At 52.4% G+C, this 22,884-nt stretch overlaps 2 protein-coding genes across 3 annotated transcripts in view; both read left to right on the top strand.

Moving 5' to 3' along the window:
* The window catches only part of GPC1 (glypican 1), a 222,175-nt gene extending 207,298 nt beyond the window's left edge, over positions 1–14,877 (top strand). For both annotated transcript variants that reach the window (XM_040613669.1, XM_040613668.1), the window contains exons 4-9: positions 80–245; positions 4,743–4,873; positions 7,826–7,945; positions 8,712–8,845; positions 10,022–10,197; positions 10,527–14,877. In XM_040613669.1, the coding sequence (XP_040469603.1) occupies positions 80–245; positions 4,743–4,873; positions 7,826–7,945; positions 8,712–8,845; positions 10,022–10,197; positions 10,527–10,744 (945 nt within the window). In that variant the 3' untranslated portion in view covers positions 10,745–14,877. The remainder of the gene's footprint in view (positions 1–79; positions 246–4,742; positions 4,874–7,825; positions 7,946–8,711; positions 8,846–10,021; positions 10,198–10,526) is intronic.
* A 4,638-nt stretch (positions 14,878–19,515) lies between these two features.
* Positions 19,516–21,301, top strand: DUSP28 (dual specificity phosphatase 28). The gene is made up of 2 exons (XM_040613315.1): positions 19,516–20,224; positions 21,127–21,301. The coding sequence occupies exons 1-2, from the start codon at positions 19,877–19,879 to the stop codon at positions 21,259–21,261; spliced, it is 483 nt and encodes a 160-aa protein (XP_040469249.1). The 5' UTR covers positions 19,516–19,876; the 3' UTR covers positions 21,262–21,301.
* The last annotated feature ends 1,583 nt before the right edge of the window (positions 21,302–22,884 follow it).

The raw sequence follows: 22,884 nt of genomic DNA, 5'->3' as shown, positions 1-22,884 counted from the left end.
CTTCACCCCAGGGACGGGGGGAGCTGGTGCGCCTGCCCCCCGACCAGCCATGTGCCTGACTCTGATCTGTCACCCCCAGGTCTCCCTCAGCCACGAGTGCACTCGCGCCATCATGAAGCTGATGTACTGCCCGCACTGCCGGGGCATGTCCAGCGTGAAGCCGTGCAACAACTACTGCCTGAACGTCGTGAAGGGCTGCCTGGCCAACCAAGCAGACCTCAACACCGAGTGGAAGTACCTGATGGGTAAGACAGCCTTTCTCTCCTACAGCGCAGCTGCCCCTCGTGGCATTTTTTGAGCTCTCTGAGACAGTGTTTGGCGAGTAAAGAAAGGACTGTTGGAGGCTATTTTACACTATGGGTTCTCTGTGATCTGACGCCTAGAAGCTATTGCAGGACGTTTTGCTGGGCTTTAATACCATTAGAAAACACACTGCTGGGCTGGCTAACAAGGGCTTAAAGAGTTTTCATCTTGCCTGTGCTCATTTGGGGTTGCCCCCATTTTGCATTTAAGTAGTCCTTCCTTCCCTCCCAAGTGCTGAAGCTTAGGGACGGATCCTGCCACCTGTACGCTGTCAGAGCCACCACCTTATCCACGCCAGAGCACTTGTGAGAGCGGGAGAAGGACTTGCTGCCCTCCTTAGGAGGCAATCTGGAGACACAAAGCCATAAACTGTTTCCATGGGTGGAAAGCAAAGGGCTGTGAATCGCATGCTTCTGAATGGAAAGAGGTGTCTTAAATACCTGGGGAGGGGGAGGTCACAGGCATCGCCAGGAATGGAAGAATGGGACTTGTATTTTAAATAAGAAATGAGCTCATTTCATTTTTGTTGTGTTACTCAGCTAAGATGATGGTTATTTTAAAGTGGGTTGTATGTGTGCAAAGGTGTCCGTTTTGCTGAGTTTAAAGCCAGAAATGCCATTGCGATGGTGTGGCCAGATCTCTGGTGCAACACAAGCTGGAGAACTTCAACCTGGCATTTCTGCAGGAAATTCTGCATTGCCTGATCAGACCCAGGCATCCCTCCTAAGACGACCTCAGGTGTCATTCAGCTGGTTTTCCAGATCCTGTGGCTCCTGGTTAAAATGTGAACTACTGCTGAGAGTGGCTTGTGGAGCTAATGGACACGGTTTAAGGCTGGTGAGGATCTGTGTTTAGAAAACGGTGTCTATGTTACAGCACACGTCCTCTCCCCATCTGCTGTCCATCAGGGAGGGTTGGTTGCAGCGGTGAAGCTCTCGCTGTTCCTTGTGCCCACAGAGCATCATCAGCCAGCCAGCTCCTCTTTCTGTCTCAGGTTTATACCTGGAGTTTATACCTGGAGTGATCTGAGACCAGAGGGAGCCTTGATGTTCGTCTGGGCTCACGGAAGGCAAGCGCCAGACGAGACGAGCTTCAGGCTCGGCCTTTCCCCTTGCCTTGGCACCCACTGCCTGGCCAGCAAGACTGCCAGCTCACTAGCCAGCTGCAGCCCAACAGGGTGGCTCAGGGTTGACATGTGGGGGTGTTCACAATAAAGACCCCGATGCAGTTCAAGGAGTGTCATCTGCCTCTCAAGGGACATTGCAAAATAAATAGGGAACCACTCACGCAGAGGCCGGAGCACTTGCTGGGTCAGGTGTGTTGGCCAGCTGCCCGCCTCGCTCCGGGCGCTAACGAACCAAGTGGCAACAGACTGCGGCTAATTGGAAGTGCTCCCCGTGACAGCAACTTGAGAGGCTGCTGCTAAAGCGGGGAGTGGGAATAGTCCCTTCCCCAAGGGTTTACACCAGGATTTTGATGGTGCTTCAGCCTTTCTGACCAGAGCAAGCCAACCGGTACCTGTCACTGCTCTCCTGGCAGGGTGACTGCCCGTCTCGCAGAGGTCAGCCTACAGCTCCCCGTGATTGACAGGGAGGCAATTCCGGGTGCATTTTGCACTTATTCTGGCTCCCTCTTCCCCAAGAGGCATTGTCAAGGGGTGATGACTAGGAGGAAATAGGAGTTTGTTCAAATTGCAGTTGTACATTTTAGTGTCAGAGGTCACAGTTTGATCAAGGACTGGAGCAAAACACAGAGTCAAAGGTAACAGTTCACCAGCATTGTCCATTCTTCACCCTTCTCCAGGCCCTTCTGTGTAGCTGGAGAGGATTTTGTTACGCTAAACACAGAGTGACTCTTTCAGTTTGACAAATTAGGGCAGGTCAAATTAAGGGAGATTTTTATACTAAGTGGTTTGAACATAATTTATCAGTAATTTTGGCGTGCAGCCTTTGATTTAAATGTCTGTATCTCAACATTAGTGCCTCTGCAAGCTGAAATTGTCTGGAAAATACAGTCTCAAAGGTGACGCTGCAACCCCTGAGTGGCAGCAGAGTTAAACTGCAAGCTCTTTAATGTTGCAGGAGATGCTATTTCCCAGAATACAAAAAAACGTTACCCCTTTGTATGGCATGTTTAGCTTTAGGAATCAGCGCTGCCATAGGATTGTGTTGCAGGAGAAGAGCACATTAACTTGGGGACTGTGGCCCTTGCTTCCATTCTTGCACAAGCTAACCAACAAAACCTTTTTTTCTTTTTTTTTTAAGTGCTGAAAAAAATATGTGATGTGTCCAAGCTGTGACTTTGCATGTTGTTAAATCCTATATTATAGACCTGAGCAAAGAGTATTTTGCGATCCGTGCTCCAGGCTGGCTGAGGCTTGAGCCCCCCCCAGTTGTTTGACTATCGCCCTCGCTCCCCACAGGCTGGACCTGTTTTCAGACTGTGAGCCCTGTGGGCATGATCTGGTGTCTTCTGTGGGTTTGTGCTGTCCATCATCTAGTCTTTGCTTGACCTGGTCATTCTCTGAGAGCTGTCAGGCTCTGAACATCAATCATGTAACAGCAGAGAGAACATACTTGCAAGGGTTGCGTACACTTTCAAATTGACAGCAGTAGGCTCAGGATCAGACCTTTGTTATTAACACACTACATCCACCATGGGCCTCGTTTTTCTACACAAACCTCACCTAGACCTTGTGGAAGTCCTTTGGGGTCTTTCTGCTGAGTCCTGCTGGCTTGCCAAGACAACAGACTGAACACTTCCCACGCAGGTTTGAAATGGCTGTTGGCTGTGGTTGTGTCCCAGCTGGCTGGACTCCTGTTCAAAGGAAATTTGCTGTGTGGCTCAAAGATAAGCGTCAGTCCTTTACAGCAGTGTTGCAGGTGACCTACACGCTGTGGGATGGTGTAGGTTGAAGGACGTGTTTTACTGAGACTCTGTTGAACTGCCAGGTATAAGTCACCTGGTGGTTTCATTGCTCACGAATAATGTTGGCAGTACAAACTCATGCTGAATAAACTTTTCTGTAACATCACAGCATCTGCTGTGACAGTCTCCTGCGAGGCTGATAGGTTGAGGTATCAGGATTTAGGACAGAAGAATTAATGACTCCTAATGAATAACCCAGTTTATGAATGGGGCAGATCTCCAACCTAAACCCTGGGACTTGACACCCTGCGTAGAGAAGAACGAACATGAAGCCATTTCACTTTTCTTCCATGTGACGGGGCCACAGGAACATGAAGCACTTTCTGTTCCAGATGAGCATGGGCCACCCCAGTACTCTGACTGGTCACTTGTCCTGCCAGGAGGTTTCTGTTGTGCCCTGGGGGACACAGACTACACCGGAGCCATCTGAGGTCACATGTAAATGCCAACTCCCTCAATGCTGATGAAGCTTATACATGAGCTGGCCTTCAGGCTACTAAAGCACAAGTGGTAGGAAACTTGAGGCAGTAGCAGCATAGCAGTGACTTTCAGTATTATAATTTTTGACTGGCAACGTCAGACCTGGTTAAGATCCCATTTTAGAAGTGCAAACCCAGTTTTGGCCCCACCCTGAGATCCTGTTTAAATATTGCTGAACACCAAGGATGTCAGCATTCCTCTGCGGTGGCATACCCGAGTGCCCTGAGCCCTGCGAGCATATAGGCTGTCCTTGCTTCAGACCCAGCTGGAGTGTTGAGAATCACCTCTGGAGGCAGGCAGAGGTGGGTAATTCTTTTATAAGCCAAGCACAGCCCCAACCATCAAGGCAGGAGCTTCCAGGCCAGGGAGGAGCACATGGACGTCAGAGCTTTCCAAGATAAGAGGAACTGAGAGCAAGAGGCACTCCTCAGTCACTCCCTGTCCTGTGTATCGGTTTAATTGTGGGCATTTCGGTCTGGTTCTCTGCCTTTATAACCTGGTGTTTCCCTGACTGGTCACACGTTGTCCTTCCAGAAGTGATGGTGAGCAGCATTACCACTTTCCTCAGGCCTTCACTGCCCTAGAAGCTCTTGCCCACATCCAGTACCTGTGGCACTTTATTGAGCCCAGTTCTCCCACTTTCTGCTGGCTGCAGTGCAGTGAGTAGCAGGATTAGGGCCAAGCACCGCTATGCATTACTTAACATTTTTTCCCCAATTTTTTGTTTTTCCTTTCTGTAGCACCCCGGGAAGTGTTGGTCACTTTGTGTGAACACAGGTTGCATTTGCCATTTGCCAGAGGTGACCTCTGTTCGCCTGCCACTGAAGGTGGCTTTACTTACGTGCTGGGAAGGGACAGCTCTCCCATGCCAGAGGGAGAATGAGCGTGCACTTGGGCAGTAGTGAAAATGGAGGGATGTCTCCCCACGAGCCTGCCGAGGGGCCAACAGCTTATCCCACCCACCGTGAGCGTGATCTTTAACTTGGCTTGCACAGAGTCTGATGAGCGATGTCTCTGTCTTGTTTCACTAGATGCCCTGGTCGTAGTGGCTGACCGGATTGACGGACCGTACAACGTAGATACTGTAATAGGGACCATTCACATGAGGATCGCTGAAGCTATTTCTAACTTGCAGGAAAACAAAGACTCGATCACAGCCAAGGTAAGCTCGTGTGCCTGGGCCTGGCTTGAGGATACACCACGTGGAACTGCCAGGACCAAACATTTTTTGTGCTCACTGTGCAACTGAACTAAAGGAAATGAAGGATGAAAGAGATCAAATGCCCACTCTTTTAATGATAGGAGACCACCCATCTTACACAGGCAAAAACCTTCTCAAGTGTTTCCAAATATTCCTCCCTGCCACATCCAGCCAGCCGCCTTCAGGAGCAGACACACAAGGTGGGACTGCACATGCAGTGGCTGTGGGAGGCGTGGTGCCATTTGCTGTCAGGTGCCTTTGTGTCTGAAGGGTCCCCAAGTATTTTGGCTGAGCTGAGGCATTTACAGAAAGTGCACAGTCCCTAGTGACAGGAGGCAGCTGCTTTAACCTGCCTTGCCCAGGAAACACTGGGCTATCAGGTTGTATCTGGGGGACAGAGTTGCAATCTGGCAGTCCATCTGGAGAGTATAAAACAGGCTCTCCTGATGCTCACCTGCCTTCCAGGAAGCATATTATGAAGCTGTCTTCTATTGGTCTTTATTTTTAGTGTATTTATCCACATAACCACAGTCACCTCTGTAGCTGCAGGTAAGAGAAGCTTTGGGAACAAAAACAGCCCTCCAGGGCTTCTGCTTTTTGCCCAGACATTCCCCCAGTCCTGCAGCTATCCCGCAGCTGGGGCAGAGATGCAGATGAAACGAGCCGGGCAGGTCCTAACTGGGTCTTGGAGAAGGGAAGGGCCAGAAGTATTGCTTAGCCAAGCAGGAATTCACTGGCTACATGTCAAAGCGCTAACAGCAGCATGCATCCAAGTACTCGTTTAGGTTTCTTCTGTGACATGAAAGGCCGTATTCTTTCTTCCCTTGTTAGGTGAGACTGAAGTTGTCCACATAAAAGCAAGCCCATGATGTGGGAAAACATGGCATCATCTGCAAATAAAGGTGTTTCTGAGGGGCATATAGTAAATCTGGTAAAATGAAAAGGAGTAAATAGGCTAATTGGTGTTCAATTGGAGCAACCAAACATATTTGATAAGCTTCTCCATATGATCTGGTGACCAGATGGATGCGGCAGTCTTTGCTGGTGGCACTGGTAGCAGAGATCAGGAGCTGCAAATCACTGCAGCTCTAAGCTCTGGTTTTGAGCGTGACAGGGACCTCTCTCGGGGCCAAAGGCAGCAGGCTCAGGCTGCAGCTGGGGGCTTCAAACGTTGCCAGCTGTCTGCCATTTGTGAGACGAGCCAGAAGTGGCCCTTGGATCCAGTGACACTTCAGTCATGGGTTCACTGCACTGCTGAGCACTCTCCCTGCCTCCTCGCAACCCCCCTCGCTCCCTGTGGCTCGCTGATGGATTTCAGGCAGCAGGAGCTGTCAGAGGCTGCAAATGTCGATTTGGTCTTACCATGCGGGAGTCTGCAGGACACGTGCTCGTTCCATCAGTAATGGGCATTGCTCACCTATAGCCCTTGGGCTGGCGAGAAGATCACCTTGACACCATGCTGTGCTGGAGCTGCTACCAGAGCCGCTGTCCTGCACACCTCCCAGGGCTTTTACCTCCTGAAAGAGTTGTCTCCTGCTAACGACAGCAACAGACCAATAAGAAAGATACAGCAGTGAAAATGAATTGATTTTGTTTTGGTAAAACCAAAATGAAAGTCCTCTACATGCAGTTTTCAAGGTGGGGCTTTTTGCACGGACCAAAGGAGACAGTTGAACAAATTGGCTTGGTGCTGAACTGCCCCAGTCAGATCCATCTGGTCAGCAGGACAGTGCACCCCAGGAGGGGGCTTTCTAGGCTGAATGTCCCGCAGTCACACCAATGAAACCCACTGTCACCAAAGGGACTCTTGTCTACCTCAGGACTTTGCTGATGGCTGTCAGAATCCAGTAGCAAAAGCATTCAGCAGCCGGCACGAGCTGCGTCAGCAGTGCTCCTGTCTGAGGTCTTGACTTCTCCGCTTTAAGGGGACACCATGCAAAGTTGAATTTATCGATAGCTTCTGACAGCGCCCTGGTAACCACAAGAAGCTTGGAGCCATCTTTTCAAATCAGATGGCTTGCTTTGTAAAGGCTGATGTTTCCTGACTCAAACTGACAGTGCAGAGGCCCCCTGACCTTTGGCGCTTCGTTCAGTCTGGCTGTCCAAGCACTCCTTCCACCAGCCCTGGTGAGGCTCCGCTGCCTGAGCACTGGCTATCTGCTGCAGAGGGGTGGTCGCCTGGACTGGTCATGCAGAGACCAGGAGAAACAGCACTTCCAGGGCACACCTCGTCTCCTCCTAGAGGCAAAGTCTGAGGATCTGTACCCTCAGAGGGCTTCTGCTCTCCTTTGGCTACAGAGCGCTCCTGGACGGGTAATTAGGATGGCAGGAGGTACCCAGAGTTAGGAGGTAAATCAGTTTGGCTTCCTCATTTGCCCCTGAAATGAAAATCCAACCTGACAGACTGTGACACACCTGCCGTCTTCGCACTCCCCTGGTCAGAGCGGGCATTCATGTGCAGTGTGGGTGCCGAGTAGCCCCCGGTCTGCTGTCCGAATCAGCAAAGCTCACATGATTTGCCATGTTGAATCCCCCACCACTGGTGTAATGAGCGTGAGCAACTCCCATCTTGTTCTTCACAGAATTTTATTTTTCAGTCATAATAGGAACAGGTAAAATTGCTAGAAATAATTTAATAGCAACATTGGTGACTCATCCAAACACATGTGCTAATTTTGTGTTATTGCTGAACATTTTGCTTGATAGCGGTAACCAAAGCCAGCTACAGTGTGCTGAAAACACATTCTGGCACAAGAATAACCTGACCAAAAACTTAAGCCAGAATCTTAGAGATTTTGCAGGTAGGAAAGATAAACATACTTAAGAAGAAAAAAAACAACATAACTGTGGAGTGCTAATTAATTAAAGAAATAATATCAAAAGATAGGATAGAGAGTTTGGTTTGTTTTTCAGGTTTTCCAAGGCTGTGGAAATCCCAAAATCAGTACAAAAGGCTCCAGCAGCGAGGACAAGAAAAGGCGGGGGAAGGTCGCATTAGAAGCAAAATCCTCTGCACAAGCACTGGAGATGCTGGTGAGTTTGCCTCCAAAGGTCCCTCCCTGCCGGTGTGCCAGGAGCCTGGGAGCCCGGCCAGCACAGCACTGGGTCCTGCTGGTGTGCCAGGAGCCCTGGGAGCCTGGCCAGCACAGCACTGGGTCTTGCTGGTCCGGTCACACCACCCCCAGGCTGCTGAATCGCCTTTGCTGGCGAGTCTGAAGAAGGTCAGATCGGCAAGTACTGGCATGACCTAAGCAGATCTGATCCTGCCTTGGCACAGGGTCAGGGTCTAGGTTGCTGATAACCACTTTGTCAGGGGTTTGGTGCCCATCTTACCTGAAAAGGCTCCTTGCCATTGATGTCATTCAGCCTCGGGCAGTCCAGCCTGGATATTGGGGCCAGAGGTCCTCCTCCATGGAGATTTTGGATTCCGTGAACGATGAGCTGCAGGATCTGCCATGGTCCCACATTTCAGAGGCTCCTCGCCCACAGACACCTGCATGTCCCACCCTAGTAAAGCCCTGCTGGCTCCCACCAAGGCTGCTTCTCAGTATTGTCCTCGTGGCCCAGAAGATGATCTTCTCCTGGTTAATCTTATGGTACCAGAACGTGCTCTAGCATGTCACCTTCAGCCTTGAGTGCTTGGGTTGAAGGCTGGTCTTTAGGGGATTATATATCCCTGTCTGCATAAAAACAGAATTTGTGATGGTAAAACCAAAAAAATAGGAAAAATCTTTGTGCTTTCCGCAGCCTCAGAGTGCCCCAGAGCTCTCCTGGCCCTGAGCATCCTCTTTGTTTACAGGTTTTAGATGCCAAAGGGAATCTGACAGCTCTCAAGACTTACTGGATCACCCTGCCCAGCAGCCTGTGCAGCAAAAAAGTAATGGCCAGCTCAGTGGCGGATGACAAGTGTTGGAATGGGATGAGCAAGGGCAGGTATGGAGAAGGTCAAGGTGCCAGGATAGCACTGTTCCAGGGTGGGGGAGGGAGGTTTTGATAAAAGGCACTTAGCCATCATCTCAGCCAGCCCCCCTTGTCCAGACTGAGCCAAAAGGTCTGTCCCTGTCCACAGAAATGCTGTGTTTCCTGAAAAACTGGTGCTTGGGAGCGTCAAGCCTGTTATTTTGCTATGTGGTGGAGGGTTAAGCACTGAAATGCACTAACCATGAAATAACTGTGTAGTTTTGTACTAATGAAGCAGTTTTGCAGTGCCACGTGCACTCAGAAGGCAGATGGGCTGGATTTACCTCCCAAACTCCAGAGCTGTTGCTAAGAGTTGCCTACGCATCTTTCTGTCCATACCTGCTCTGAAATGCTGTTCCCTCATGAGAGGAGGCACCTGGGTGACATCAAGTGGCTGCAGGAACACCTCCCACCCGTGGCTGGCAGCTAAAGGGTGGCTGTGAGGGGAGATGGACAGCTGCTGGCCCTGCACCTCCTTTCTCCTGCTGGGCTGATCTCTGCCAGCCTGGAGCCGGTGCCTTCGGTTGTTCCATATTTCACGTCGTTACTGCAGTGCCGCAGCTGTGCAGGAGCAGATGGGCCAGGGCACTGCGAGAGGAGCAGCGCAGCTCTGTTCGCTGCTTGACAGCCCCCGGTTGACTGAAGCTTCCCTGGGGGCCCGTCTCGTCGTACGGGGCTGGGGGGATTCAGTCGTCCCAGGTGTCACTCCCCACAGCATTCAACTGGGGCAGGGATGGAGGTGTTTGCAGCCTCCCATATGGACAGAGCTTTTCCATGGGGAGCGCCGCTGTGGCTGTGTGGGTACCGGCCTGAGAGCAACCCCTCAGCCCCACACAGAGCCTGTCCTGCAGGAAACCTCTCCCCATGCCAGGACAGTGATGCTGCAAGGCCACCAGCCACCTCCTGCAAGCTGAGCTGGCTTCAAGGCGACCTCCAGGGGACTGGTGGGGTCTGGCCACAGCAGCATGGCTTGGCCATCCACAGAGCTGACTGCCTTGCAGCAAACGTCGGCACGCGGAGGCTGTTGGACAAGCCAGCACCACTGCCTGCAGCTTCTCTGCAGTTCAGAGAGGCTGGATGGTCACTGGTGTAACGGAGAGGTGAGCTTGGCTGGGGGGAGACATCTAAACCTAACACCTTCCTTCGCAGTTACCTGCCCGAGGTGATGGGGGACGGCTTAGCTAATCAGATTAACAACCCGGAGGTGGAGGTGGACATCACCAAGCCAGATATGACCATTCGCCAGCAAATCATGCAGCTGAAGATCATGACAAACCGTCTGGGCAACGCTAACATCGGGAACGACGTGGATTTCCAAGACGCAAGTGAGTTTAGCAGGACCGGAGAGGTCCGCAGCAGGCGGGAGAGGCTGAGCAGCCCTGGCAGCCTGTGTGGGTCTCCGTGCAGCCCCCGCAGCTGGGCCCTGGTGGCAGAGGGATCGTGGTGGCCTGGCTTTTGGCTGCCGGGGGCACTTAACGTCAGCTGGAGATCAGGTGTGGGCTTGCATCCCGTAGTGGGGGGGGCGCAGAGAGGAGGAGGTGGCCAGGGCAGGGCTGGTGGCCAGAACTCCCTGGGTGGCAGCAAGGGGAAGGCAGGGATGTCACCCACCATAGGGAAGGCAGTCGGGGCTCACCCCACGTTTGTCTCTGTGCAGGTGACGACATGAGTGGCTCCGGGAGTGGCGACAGCTGTCCTGATGACGTCTGTGGCAAGAGACTTTCTAAGAGCCCCAGCACCAGGCAGCCAGAAACGCACGCTATTCCTAAGCAGTCTGGACACGGCATCAATGGAGCCAGCAGCAGATCTTTGCCCTCTGCCTTCCTCCTCCTCCTCTCGGTGGCTTTCATCGCCGTGCAGCACTTGTGGCGGTAACTCACTAGCACAGCCAGGAAAGAGACTGCGGCCGAGGGCTTCACTTTGCCAAAACCAACCAACCAACCAACCAACCAAAGGACATATTTAATTCACCTTGGCAAAAAAAAAAAAAAAAAAAAAAAAAAATAGAGGGAGGAGAAAAAGGTTTCAGTTGTTTGCTATTTCTGGCAGTGCTCGAGCAGCTGTTTTCTTCTTTCTTGGTCTTTTCCCCAGTGCTGGGCCCTTCTTTCCGTACCTCATTGTTTTACTTTTGTTATTGCCACAAACTGGCTCTCGGGGCTGAAACGAGCCTTTGCAGAGGCTGCTGGGGGGAACCCGGCCGGCCCCTCCGAGGGCAGCTCTTCTGCTGCCCCCCATGGAATATGCAATTGCCCTGATCCTGTTTCCCAGCCGCTGGCCAGAGCGCTGCTTCCCATACAGCTGCCGAAAGCAGGACGGTGCCGAGAGCAACGCCACGTCGTACCGCGGAGAGACCGAGAGCATCAGCGCTGCTCAAGTGCTGCATTCAGGGGCTCTTTCGGGTTTTTCCTCTGTACTTCCCAGGCAGAGAAGATGGCCCTTCGCTTCCAGCGGCGTGCGTAGGAGCGTGAGCAGGTTCGGTGGGTTGAACTGAAACGGTTTGGCAGTGGCTGTTGGACCCAAAAATGCAGAACTCCCTTTTTCTTTGGAAAGGTCACAAGTGGGTTTCTTGACTAGAGCTTGTAGCTGACGACAATTTGAAATGTAGGTCTCCTACATCTAAGTGACTGGGAATGAGTGTTAAGGGTTGGGGGTTGGGGTATTTTTTCTTTGCATGCTAGTTGGAAAGCCATTTTTTACCCAAGTAATAATGGTCCAATTTCTACCTGCAGTGCAGTACCGTCGTAGGTAACAGAGAGATGAAAATATGCACAGTGGGATTCTCCACTTGACAGACAGTTGTGCTGCCTCCTCCTCCTTTGGCCCCAGCTGTGGGTGGGAATCCCTTTTTTTTTTTGGTAAATAAGAAAGACCAGGGACTTTTTACTAACTGGAGCATTGCAGCTGGTTGTGAGAGCTCACAGCTGGCACGTATGGCAGCGCCCCCGGGGCAGCTGCCCTGGGGCAGAGCAGGGCTGGTGGCCGTTAGCCCTGGCCACTGTCCCCACCCAGGAGATGGACTCAAGGTAGCATCTACCAGGGGGATGTGAGGATGGGACACGTTTCGTTTGGGATTTTTATTTTTCTTCTGGTGTTTGTTCCTGTTGCATTGTAGGTTTTTAAGTGAATCCCCACTTTCCATGTCCCTTCCCTACCCTCTGACGCGCCTTCCCTAACGGCTGCGGGGATGGGGTGAGACGGTGGGTCAGGCACCTGCCAGCAGCTCTGGTTTGGCTCAGGGAAGGGCCAGGCTCAGCCTCTGCTGCCCCGTCCCACCACACACCAGCCTCTGGGTCACACGGGCGGCTGCCCTGACCCCGAAACGTTTGGTGGGGTGGGCTCCATACTGGGTTTTGAGACTGGGGGTGGTCAGTGACAGATATAAATACCCTCATGTAGCTGTAGGAGTGTCTGTGCTTATAGGGCTGTGTGCTTCAGGGCTTCCAGGAGGCTTCTGTACCTGGCAGGTACAGCAAGCATCGGCTGGAGTGTAGGTTTAGCAGATGTTATAGATACAACGCAGTCACCGTGCCTGGTTGGGCCAAGAGATGCCCAGCGCTTGGGCTTCGTTTGTACGGGGCTGGGTTTGAGTTTCAGACGTGTTTGTGCTGCGGGCAAGAGGGAGGGCAGAGGCGCATCTCTCTCCTGCCTTACTGGTCTGCACAGCAAACGTCGGAGCATTTCCTCTCCTGCTAGAGGAGATGTGTCTTTGGGCTGAGCAAACATTATGGGGTTGGGGTTTGGCTTTTCAAAGAAAGGGAAAAAAAAATAAATTTAACATTAGCAGTTTCTAGAATGTGCAATTTAAGGGAAGATGAGAACATGAGCAAGGTAACGCTGAGAACTGGTACAGGCGGGCAGGGAGGAGCTTGTCACCTGCCCTCCCTGGGGCAGGGGTCCCGCTTGGGGCCAGGTAACGAAGCTGACGGTGCCTCAGACTAGGCAGAGATTTTAGGCCAACTTTGACTGGCTTCTCCAAGTCACAGCGACTAATGTTACTGACCTGGTATCCTTTCTGCCTTGTACTCACCTTCTTGTAAGGTTAAAACTGATCTAATCTGGTAGGGTTTCAGAAACGAAGGTCAGGATGCTGGACGTTGGCTGAAGGATCAACCACTAGACCCATCAGAACCCAGGAGCGGACAAATACAGGTCATGGATTTATACAGATTTATTTACTTCTAGAAATACGGCAAGTTCCATACTACTTTTACTGCTCTAAAGGGTTCCTGTCTTTTTTTCTTTTTTTTTTTAACCCAGAGTTGCCAATACGAATGTAGCCTTCAGTTACAGAAATCCCCACAACCAGTCTGCAGAAACTTTATGTCCAAAGCAAAAAAACAGGGGGAGGGGACATTAAAGCATCGTACCTTCTTCAAAAAAAATGGTTGGATTGGAGTTTTAACACATGGGTGCTGAGGTCAATGTTTTGCTTTGCAGAATGGGAGACTGAACAGAAAGTCCTTGTCATTTCCATTCCTGTGCAGTTAGCATTTGCTGTTAGCCTGTCACACTCATAACCTTCTCACAGGCCCCAAGGGGAGCACACCTTAAATATGAAGCCAAGAATTTATTCATTGTCCAATTAATTTTTTAACAATTTAATAGCCCCAATTATTGATCCCGTTACCATAATAAAACCTGATAGTCCAGGGGTTTTTTTAATAAGGCAAAGCCTCAAGAGTACAGTAGAAGCCCTTGGTGATGCCTCCCCCCTTGGCTGGGGTTGAGCTCCCACTTCGGTGTCCCTCTGGGCCCCAGGGGTGACTGCTCCAGCCCTCCTGGCACCGAGCTGGGGGCTGGACCAGCACCAGTGTCCACAGGCTGTGCGGGCGGGCGAGGGCAGTGCCGGGGGCTCTGCCCCCTCTTTCCCAGGAATCCCAAGATGTTGGAGCTGACGCTTCCTCCCGCCTCAGCCCCAGGTCCAGTTTATTTCGTATGCCTTTTCACACGGTCGGCCTGTGCTGCTGCTTTTTGTCGGTTCCTGGTTATTCATTTTTTTCTGTTCTCTTCATCACGCTGAGGTGGTTGCCCTGACCCGCTACCACTGGGTGGCTCAGGGCTGCGCGTGGCCATGCCACCTTCCACGGGTGGCTCAGAGCTGCGCGTGGCCATGCCACCTTCCACGGGTGGCTCAGGGCTGTGCTCGACCATGCCACCTTCCACCAGGGAGCCAAACTTGCCAGGTCCCCTCAGGGTATCGGCTCGTGTCGCTCTAAACTACAGCCCCCCTAAAGCAACCCGCGATTAACCCAGTGGCTGGACGGCCGCTGGCAGGGCTCAACAAGCTGAAGCCACCCCAGGTCCAGGCCAGCCCTGAGCCCATGCTCAGAGCACAGAGCCTGGGGCCTTTCAGCGCTTACAAATGACATTTCCTGGGCCACTGCCCGCTCAGAAAGGGGACAGACGTGCCCAGCCCCGTGGCAGAGGCGGATGGAGGGCTGCCCTGGGCCGGGTACGCGAGTGGGGAGCTCTGGGAGGGGGGTGGCTGGGGAGGAATGTTTGCCTCCGTGTTACCAAGGTGGTGGTTCCTGGTGGTCTGGTTTGAAAAGGCCTTGAACTTCACAGGGATGCAGAGTGGGGTGGTGGTCTGGGAAAAAATATTGACAAGGACCCCTGTCCCTGGAAAGGGGAGAACCAGAAATAGTGGATTTCCAAGTGTCTCTGTCTTTCAGCCTGCTCTTTTGTGCCATAATGTGTATGTTTTAACTAAGGGCGAGGGTCTCAAAAGGCTTTGAGAGTGCAGCTACTTATCATTTACAAATGACAAACTGCCTGTTGTTTTCCGGTGGGCTTGGTAGGGGCTAAGGTATAGCAAAATATCTAAAGTCCACCTCTGCTTTAAACAGATGCATTTCTATTTGCAGGAGTAAGAATTATTTCACTTATTGGCATAGCTGGACAGTTATCTATTTCTTTCTGTTACCAAGGTACTTGTAACTCTCTTGCACTGTTTATCTAAAGTTGAAATATGTTCTTTGAATCCTTGTATAAATAAAAAGGCTGGAGACTTAAATCTGTATTTACAGGGCAGTTTTATTTCTTCTGCATTTAAGCTGAGTTTGGAGTTTTCTTTCTTTTTCCTTGTTAAAGCACAGATGCAGGCCAGGTCAGGAGTCCCGAGGTATAAAATGATGCTTTCAGCCCCAGGGTTTGTAATGGGCCGATGCCAGTGTTGGCGATAGCGGTTTGCCTGTGTTCAGCCCCGTGCAGCCTGGAGGAACAGGTTGCATGGCTGTGATGTGCGTGGAAACAAGTTGAACCGGAGTTGAGTCAGCAAAGCAAGTATGCTGAATGTTCTCGTCCTCATACAGATGCCCAAAAAGTCATGGCATGATCGTACAGGGATTCAGAAATATCCTCGGTATTTGTCATTAATAAGTGTTGTGCTGATTATTTACTGTGGTCTTGTAGTAGTGCAGCCGCTGGCAGGGTTAACAGCGTGTGGAGCAGACCGCTGGGCCATGGCGGTGACGTGGATGTTTGATCCCGAGCACATGCTGGAGGCTGAAGTGATGCTGCAGAAAGGTTTGTGCTGCAGCCCTGCCCTGCCCACCGCAGCAGGGGAATGCAGGAGTCAAGGTGATGCACTGAAAGCTGCTCATGAAGTGTCTGACACAGGTTTGGTAATTGGAAACTGCTAAAAGCCATCTTATCTGCCTGGAAGCAAGTATCACTTAAATGTAATAAATTGAGTGATACCCTTGAGTGAGTAGGCATTTCTTTATTTTCCTGTCCTGCAGTTACAGCTATTGGCACCACATGCCCGCTTCTCTTTAAATACAGACAAGTGTAGAAATTTTGGCCACCTCCTAGAACTTGTTTGCAGACCGGTCAGTCACCTCCTTTGCCTCCTCTGTGTCTAATTGTGATCTTAAATAATGGCCACTTGGAGCTGTGCGTGTATTAAAGCCGTTGGAAAACACTGCTGTGGGTTTGCGATGCTGCTGAACGCCGTGTGTTTGCAGGTTCCCCGCTAAGAACGTGCGTGGGGAAGGCGTGGGGGTGTGAGGGCTGAGCTGGCCGAGGCGATGGGGGCAGCTCCAGCGGTGCGTGGCGAGAGGACGGGCGAGAGCCAGCGTAGCCGGGGCTGCTCGTGCCAGCCGTTCCCACCCGTGCCCCCACCGGCAGCGGCACCAAGGCCTGAACACCCACCCCCCCGCACCCACCCCCAGCAAAATGCGGACTGAAGCATCACGCCTTTCCTAGCCGGGGGGTGAGTTTGACCGTCCTCTCGCAGACCCGGCAGCTGGCTTGGCTGCCGGGAGGTGGCGTTTGCGTTTAGCTGGTCGCTAAGCGTGCACGTACCGCTGATTGCCCTGCGCCTGGTCCCTCTGCGCGGGGACAGGGACGGGGCAGGCGGTGGGAGGGGACAACCCTTCGGGCAAGAAGGACCGTCCTCAAGTCGGCTGCAGGCAGGCGGCTCGTAAGCACCCATAGCCTCCTAGCGAGGCAGTGATGTTTGGTGGTGCCGGTGTGACAATGCTGCTGCGGGCTGGTGGCACTGGGGCCCTCCCAGCTCGGTGCTGGGGCGAGCTGCCGGGGGCTGGTGAGCCCATTAAGTCCCAGCGGGCGTGTCTGGCAAATCCCAGCGTGAGCTGCCCATACGGATCGGTGGAGGGTTCGTGATGCCACGCAAAATAATCACGGTTTGGGTGACGAGCAGGCGTGAGGGGACACCCAGCGCAAGCGGCGCCCTGCCCTCAGCCGTCGTCTTGCGGCGGGGTAAGCCCTCTGGGCAGATTTTTGGGCTGCACTGACACACAGAAGCAAATAGCAGGTGCTCAGGGAGGAAAACAAAGCAGCGAAAGCCGTTTTTCGGCTGGTGAGAGGTGATGGTGCCCAGCAGGAACGCCGCTGAGGGGGTGATGGGGAGCTGGCGCGGGACACAGGGCAGAGGGGCTCGCACGGAGCAGCCGGCTCAGCCCGGCTCGGTGCCCCTCGGCACTGGGAGCCTCCCCGCCCCGGGGGGGCACAGGGCAGCGCCTGGCCACCGCTGCTGGCACCGGGGGCGAGGGATGGAGCGCGGGGCAGGCGGGGGGGCAGAGCTGCCAGGGGGGTGGCGAAAGTGTGGAAGAGGCTGCGTTGCCCACCGAAACCACGGAGCGCAGCCCGGCAGCAGCAAAGGCAGTGGCCAGGCCCCCCCCCCACCAGCAGCTGAGACACGGGGAGGAGAGCGAGTCCCTCCAACAGGCTGTGCCGCGTCTCCCGCTGCCCGGGGCATCAGCCCTACGTTCAGGTGAAGAAAGGGGACAGCTGAAGACACTTCGTCATGATGCAATGGCAATTTAACCGTACAAATTAAGGCAACCACAGCCTAAACAAACTTGCTCCTTCCTTTACTTGCCACTTACAGATTTTTCCCAGTGATTTCCACACGGCCCATAGCAAGCTGGTCGCCCGTGGGGACTGCAGGGCTGCTGCAGGAAGGGGGGCTGCAGGCGGCCCCCCCACTGGCAGGGAAGGCTGGGGAAGATGCTAGTGATGCTCGACTGGATTGCTGGGCTGCTTATGCAGCCTTCCCCATGGCAGAGGCTGGCAGCACTGCCCACCCCCACAGCAGCACCCAGCTCCCACCGTGGGGGCCTGGGAGACGTGGTACAGCACAGGCCAGGCAAAGCGCAGGGGACACGTGGAGCATCCCCCCAGGCAGACAGGTGTCAGGACCTGCCAAAGCAGCACGGGGCCCCAGTGGCATCAGCCCCCCACCCCACAGCACCCCAGCCCCATCTGCTCTGTGGGGCTGCCCCTGGGGCCCTCAGGGCAGGGCTGAGCTCTCCACAGCCCCCTGCCATGGGGAAGCACCCGCCAGCCGGAGATGAGCAAGGATGGACTTCTGGGACATGGGCTGAGGCACTCATGGTGCTGCCCACCACCACCCAAGGTAAGGCTGTCCACAGGCCACAACCCACCGTCACTGCATCGCAGTGTCAGGACACCCCTACCAATCTCCCCATGCAGCCAAGCATCACGAGGGCGAGTCCTGGCGCTGCGCTGCTCTCCAACATGTCTCCAGTTGGGCTGGGGGCAGCCGTGACCCTCCCTGTGCCACCACAGCACCAGTGGTGGTGAGCTGAATAGCTGCTGCTGGTGGATGCAGAGCATGGCCTGGCTTTCGCTTGCTTCCCAGCGGGAGCTGCCATCTGGGACACTGGCTGCCTATGCTCAACAGCAGCTCCAGCTGCGCAAGGTGGGCTCCTACCCTCCACCCCATCTCTGACCTGGGGGGGCTCAGGAATTGCTCCTGGGCCAGAGGCTGTCATTACTTTTCCCCTCCCTGGGAAGCAGGGACCACGTGCCAGGGCTTCTGGCCAAGCCCCACACAGATGTGGTCCATATCCCAGTCTCTGGAAGCCTCTTGGATGCACTGGGGCTGAGGGTGCTTCTGCCTGGGTCCAGCACAGCTTTTATGGTGAGTGCGAGGACTTGGCAGCTCCTCTCCAAAGCTCTGGCAGGGCATCTTCAGTGCTTTCTCTCCAGCCCTTCCGTCTTTCTATTTCCTCTGCTTGCAGGGTGTCCAGATGCCCACCTTCCGCTCCCCCAACACCACCCCTGCAGGAGACCAGGCTGACAAAGGTGACCTGACTGTGCAGGGACCAGTCTTCTCCCCAGCCAGGAACCTCACTGACATCTCCTGCCTGACAGATGACAAGGCATACATGCCAGGTAAGACCTGCAGGTAAAACCTTGCTGCCCTGGCCACTGCAGGGGGTGCAGGCTCCCCCACCGCATGGATCGGGTGACTGAACATCTCATATCCCACCACCAGGATGGAGAGTAGTTCAAACATCTCCAAAGCAAACCTCCTGCTGTGGAGCGGGTCCAAAAATGGACCCTTTGTGTGTAATGGGTACAACAGCCAACTCTCCTAAAAACTGCTCGATGAGAAACAGGGCCCTTCACCGCTGGCTCCAGCCACAGCTCAGAACTGTCACCTGTAGTGACGCATCACCCAAGAGCCTTGGGACCACCAGCACTCGATCACAGCCTGCTGATGGGCAGCTGCAATAATGGATCCCATCACTTCTCCTGACCAAGCAGGTGGGCTTCCCCTCCCTCCCTGGTGGAATAGAAGCTCACCCTCATCCCTCACAGCTGAGCCTTTGCTGTGGCACTGGGTCTCACACCATCCCTGATGTCCATGCCCTGCTGCTGTGATAGTCCAGGTCCATCTTTGTGCCAGCAGCAAATACCTGTCACAGGCTCTTTTTTTGCATCGTGACCGGAGAGAAAACTGTTTGAGATGCTCAGCCCCAGGCTCAGCCCACCAGCTGTGGCTGGTACCTGCCTCCGGCCCTGCAGCCACCGGCTGCTGCGGTGTTGCCTCGGCTGGGCCCTTGGCCCCATCCCCACCGGCCCCTCACAGCTGGACCCCTGCCTGCGCTCCCTCTGCCCTGGCACCGCACCGGCAGTTCTACTGAAGGTTGGAAGGGTTAGTGGTACTGTACCTAGCTAGTCCGGGAAATCATCTTCTGGCTACGCAAAGGATGCGTTTGTTGTGGGTGAGGGGCAGCAGCGTGACCTGGAGGTGATCAGCTCCATGTTGCATCGCTGCATCGGCACTGCCTCGCGCTGCAGCAGCAGCAGCCGCAGCAGCAGCCGCAGCAGCAGCAGCAGCAGCAGCAGCCGCAGCCTTCCTGCGAGGGAGATGGGGGTGTTGGCTTCTTGTAAGGAGCTGCTGTGGGGACAGGGATGGTACAAATCCAATTGTTTTGCAAATGATCTGTGGGCTCTGAAAGTGTTTTTAGCTCTTTTTAAAGGCAGCTCTGAGGATCCCGCAGGCACTAGGACCTGCCTGAAGCCTTTACGACTGTGCAGCAGGGCTAAATATAGCCCAGCCCAGCTGGCTGCCAGGCAGCGCTCCCTACGCACTGCTGGGCGAAGCACCCCAATCCCCTCGGCACCCCGATCCCCCGGCACCCCAGCCCGTGCCGCAGCCCGGCCGCCACACAGAAGCAGCCAGCCAGGAGCCCTGCACTGGGGCCAGTGACAAGGTGGCCTCGGTGGCCGATGGTCCAGCTCTGCAAGGTCACGGCCTCGCTGCTCATCAGCAATGCCAGGGCGGCCTGCAACGAGGACCTGCTCACGCGAGAGGGAGTCACCTTCTGCGTTAATGTCACCAGGCAGCAGCCGTTCCCCGGGCTCCAGCGGGTCCGGGGCATACGGGTCCCGGTGTTCGATGACCCGGCCGAAGACCTGTACCGGTACTTCGAGCAGTGCAGCGATGCTATAGAAGAGGCTGTGAAGAGCGGTGGGAAGTGTTTGGTTTACTGTAAAAACGGCCGCAGCCGCTCAGCTGCCATTTGCACGGCTTATCTGATGAGACACCGAAAGCTGCCACTCAAGGACGCGTTTGAGGTATTGTACTTACGCCCAGCTTTGTGTTTAGACAGCTTCTGGGTAAGAAATGCAATGCTTATTATGGGTAATGATGATTGCTCATAGAATTCTTGTGCTGCTCTCACCTGTTTATTAGCAGTTACACAGAGAGTCAATATTGGAATAAAAATTTCCCTGTAAGTTTTTTTCGCCCCCAACTCGGACAAATAAGCTTTCACTGTGAGGTTTCTGGGACGAGTGTCACCACGAATGCAAAATAGGCCGTAAGGACTGGTAGCAAATCTGCAAAGTTGGTTGGCTTGTGAACATTTTCCCTGTGGTTTGCCTAGTCACAGTAAGTGATGTTAAAGACGAGACACAAAGAAAATGAGTGAAATGGATGCAGGTCCGTGCAAAAGTTGTTTTGCAGGATTTGCTTTTATCACAGCAAAGAAACATCACCAGTTCGGCCTGCTACGTAGCTGGGGATGAGCTGGCTACGGGCAGTAGTAGCTCCGCTTTATTAGGATGCCCATCCAATACATATGGCTCGTGCTCTACGGTCTTTTAGTCATCGCCCACCCGGTAGGTGTACCACTGAGGTCTCTCATTTCGATAATACAGACAGAGGCGGGCAGGTATGTGACCAAGTTTCACACGATCTGAAACGTGGGCGATGCCACCCCGCTTTGTGAGACAGTCACATTTCCCGTAAATCCAACAGCTCCTTTTCATGCCTTGCCCACGAATCTGTTCTATAAGAGGGACCACATGCCAGGAGGCCTTAGCAAGTGCAGAGTGAGGTCAGCTCACCAAAATATCTGTTTATTATTCTGTAGCCAAATCAAAGCCAAAGTAAATCTTCTCAATAGTCTAAGAGGAAAATAATCCATCTGCACGATACCCACCCTCGCTCCTACAATGTCTCTCCTTTCTCCTAGACCGTGAAGTCTGCCAGACCAGTAGCAGAACCCAATGCAGGATTTTGGTCTCAGCTGCAGAGATATGAAGAAGATTTGCAGATAGCAAAGCAGTCTGATCTGCTGAGCAAAGGACTTAAAAATAGCAATGTGTGAAGATGTTATAAAAGGAGTGAAGTGGCTTGCTGGAGATTTTTTTTTAAAAAAATAAGGTAATCACATCAAGTATCACCTATACATAAAACGCCTTACTCCCTGAAGTGAGCTGATGGTTTGCTGACTTTGTTCAGAGCGTTGCCATTGAAGGTGCTGGGAAAGGGAGAAGCAGCAGAAACAGAAAATGGTTGGAAGGACTGTAAACAAAGCAGCAAAAGGCATGGTATCTTCCACATTTATTTTCCCCTGAATGTCACTGAATACGGTAACACTGTATCAAACAAATGAGTGAGTTACTGCATAGGGATTTGACTCTTTGTTTTTAATTAAACTTCTCCTGGTTTTTAATTAAACTTCTCAGTGACATCACTAGAAGATCTGATGCCAGACCAAGGAAGTTCTGAATTTTTCTCACCTACTGAATCATAATTCATGTTCATGAGCTGACACAACCGTTTGTGGGAAACTGACACTGGAACTGCTTTATCTCTGCTCAAGTTCTGAATTTTCCTTGTGGTCAACTAGACCAAAATACTGTCACAAAATTACCTAAAAATCCAGAGGACAGCACGTACAGATGATGGTAAGGAGTTCAGCTCCCACCAGGCAAGTTAAGTCCCTTCTCAGCTTCTGAAATTATTTTCCAAAATACCAAAGGAATTCTTTTAAAAACAGTAGTTGATGGTGGAGGGCAGAAGATGACACTAGCAATCTAAAAGTAACCCTAACTCCTTCTGGCTTTACTTACTAAGCCTAACGAGATCTGTCAGTGGCCAATTCACGCCTTAATGTGTCAGTTTTACAAGTCAGCTGTATCTGCATGCAAGCAAGGTGGCAAAATCATTTCTGTAAAGACTGTTTGCAGGTTGCCCTGTGAAATTATCTATTGGGATATCAAGGAAGCTGCATGAAACTTCTAAATCAGGCTACAATGATGTTTATCACAAGACATTAAAAGCAGAGAGAAGGTATTTTGTTGAACTGTATTAATACATTTGTAATTTAAAAGGGACAAGTTAAGAAACCTGTGAACCTGCAGTGTTAAATTCCAGTCCACGTTGCTCAAAACATCAATACGAAGCAGAGTTACCTCATCGTCATCTAAGTGCTTAAACAAGGCAAACATATGCTCCTGCCAGTGGTGTGGTTTAAGGCAGAATTTCTAATGATGAAACAATGACGAGGATAAAGCCACTGGGGAATTGCATGAATTAGACAATTCAGATGCAGTAGAAGTTCCCAAAGTCAAAGATTGTTCAAAGTTAAAACAGAATTATTTTAAAAGCTGAAAACATAGAAATAAAAATTAAAAAAATGGGCTATCCTCTTCTTAGTTATCACAAGGCATTTTTGGACCAGATGCTTTCTCCACTCCCAGCTGTGTTTGGTTCATTCTGTATCATTTGTCTTTGCTATCTGCATTACAGCCAACAGGAAATTTGTTGCACATCTGCAGATTTGGAGGTGAGTGGTTGTAAGGAAATTTTTTGTAGCTTTTATAAAGCTTGACTATCATAGATAATACGAATTTCAGTAAAACATGAGACTTCAACCCCATAGTATATAGAGTATATCCTTATTAATGGCCAGGATACCACTCATCCAAAAATCTGTTTCAGTTAG

The sequence above is a fragment of the Falco naumanni genome, chromosome 13, assembly GCF_017639655.2.
Source record: "Falco naumanni isolate bFalNau1 chromosome 13, bFalNau1.pat, whole genome shotgun sequence".
NCBI classification, from domain to species: Eukaryota; Metazoa; Chordata; class Aves; order Falconiformes; family Falconidae; genus Falco; species Falco naumanni.
The sequence above is the reverse complement of the archived record's forward strand: the minus strand, read 5'-3'. Positions and strand labels throughout refer to the sequence as shown.

Excerpts from the sequence above, each read along its gene's own strand:
- DUSP28 (XM_040613315.1), top strand. The coding sequence starts at position 19,877 with ATGGTCCAGCTCTGCAAGGTCACGGCCTCGCTGCTCATCAGCAATGCC. Across the intron at positions 20,225-21,126 it reads CACTCAAGGACGCGTTTGAG|ACCGTGAAGTCTGCCAGACC; the intron begins GTATTGTACTTA and ends CCTTTCTCCTAG.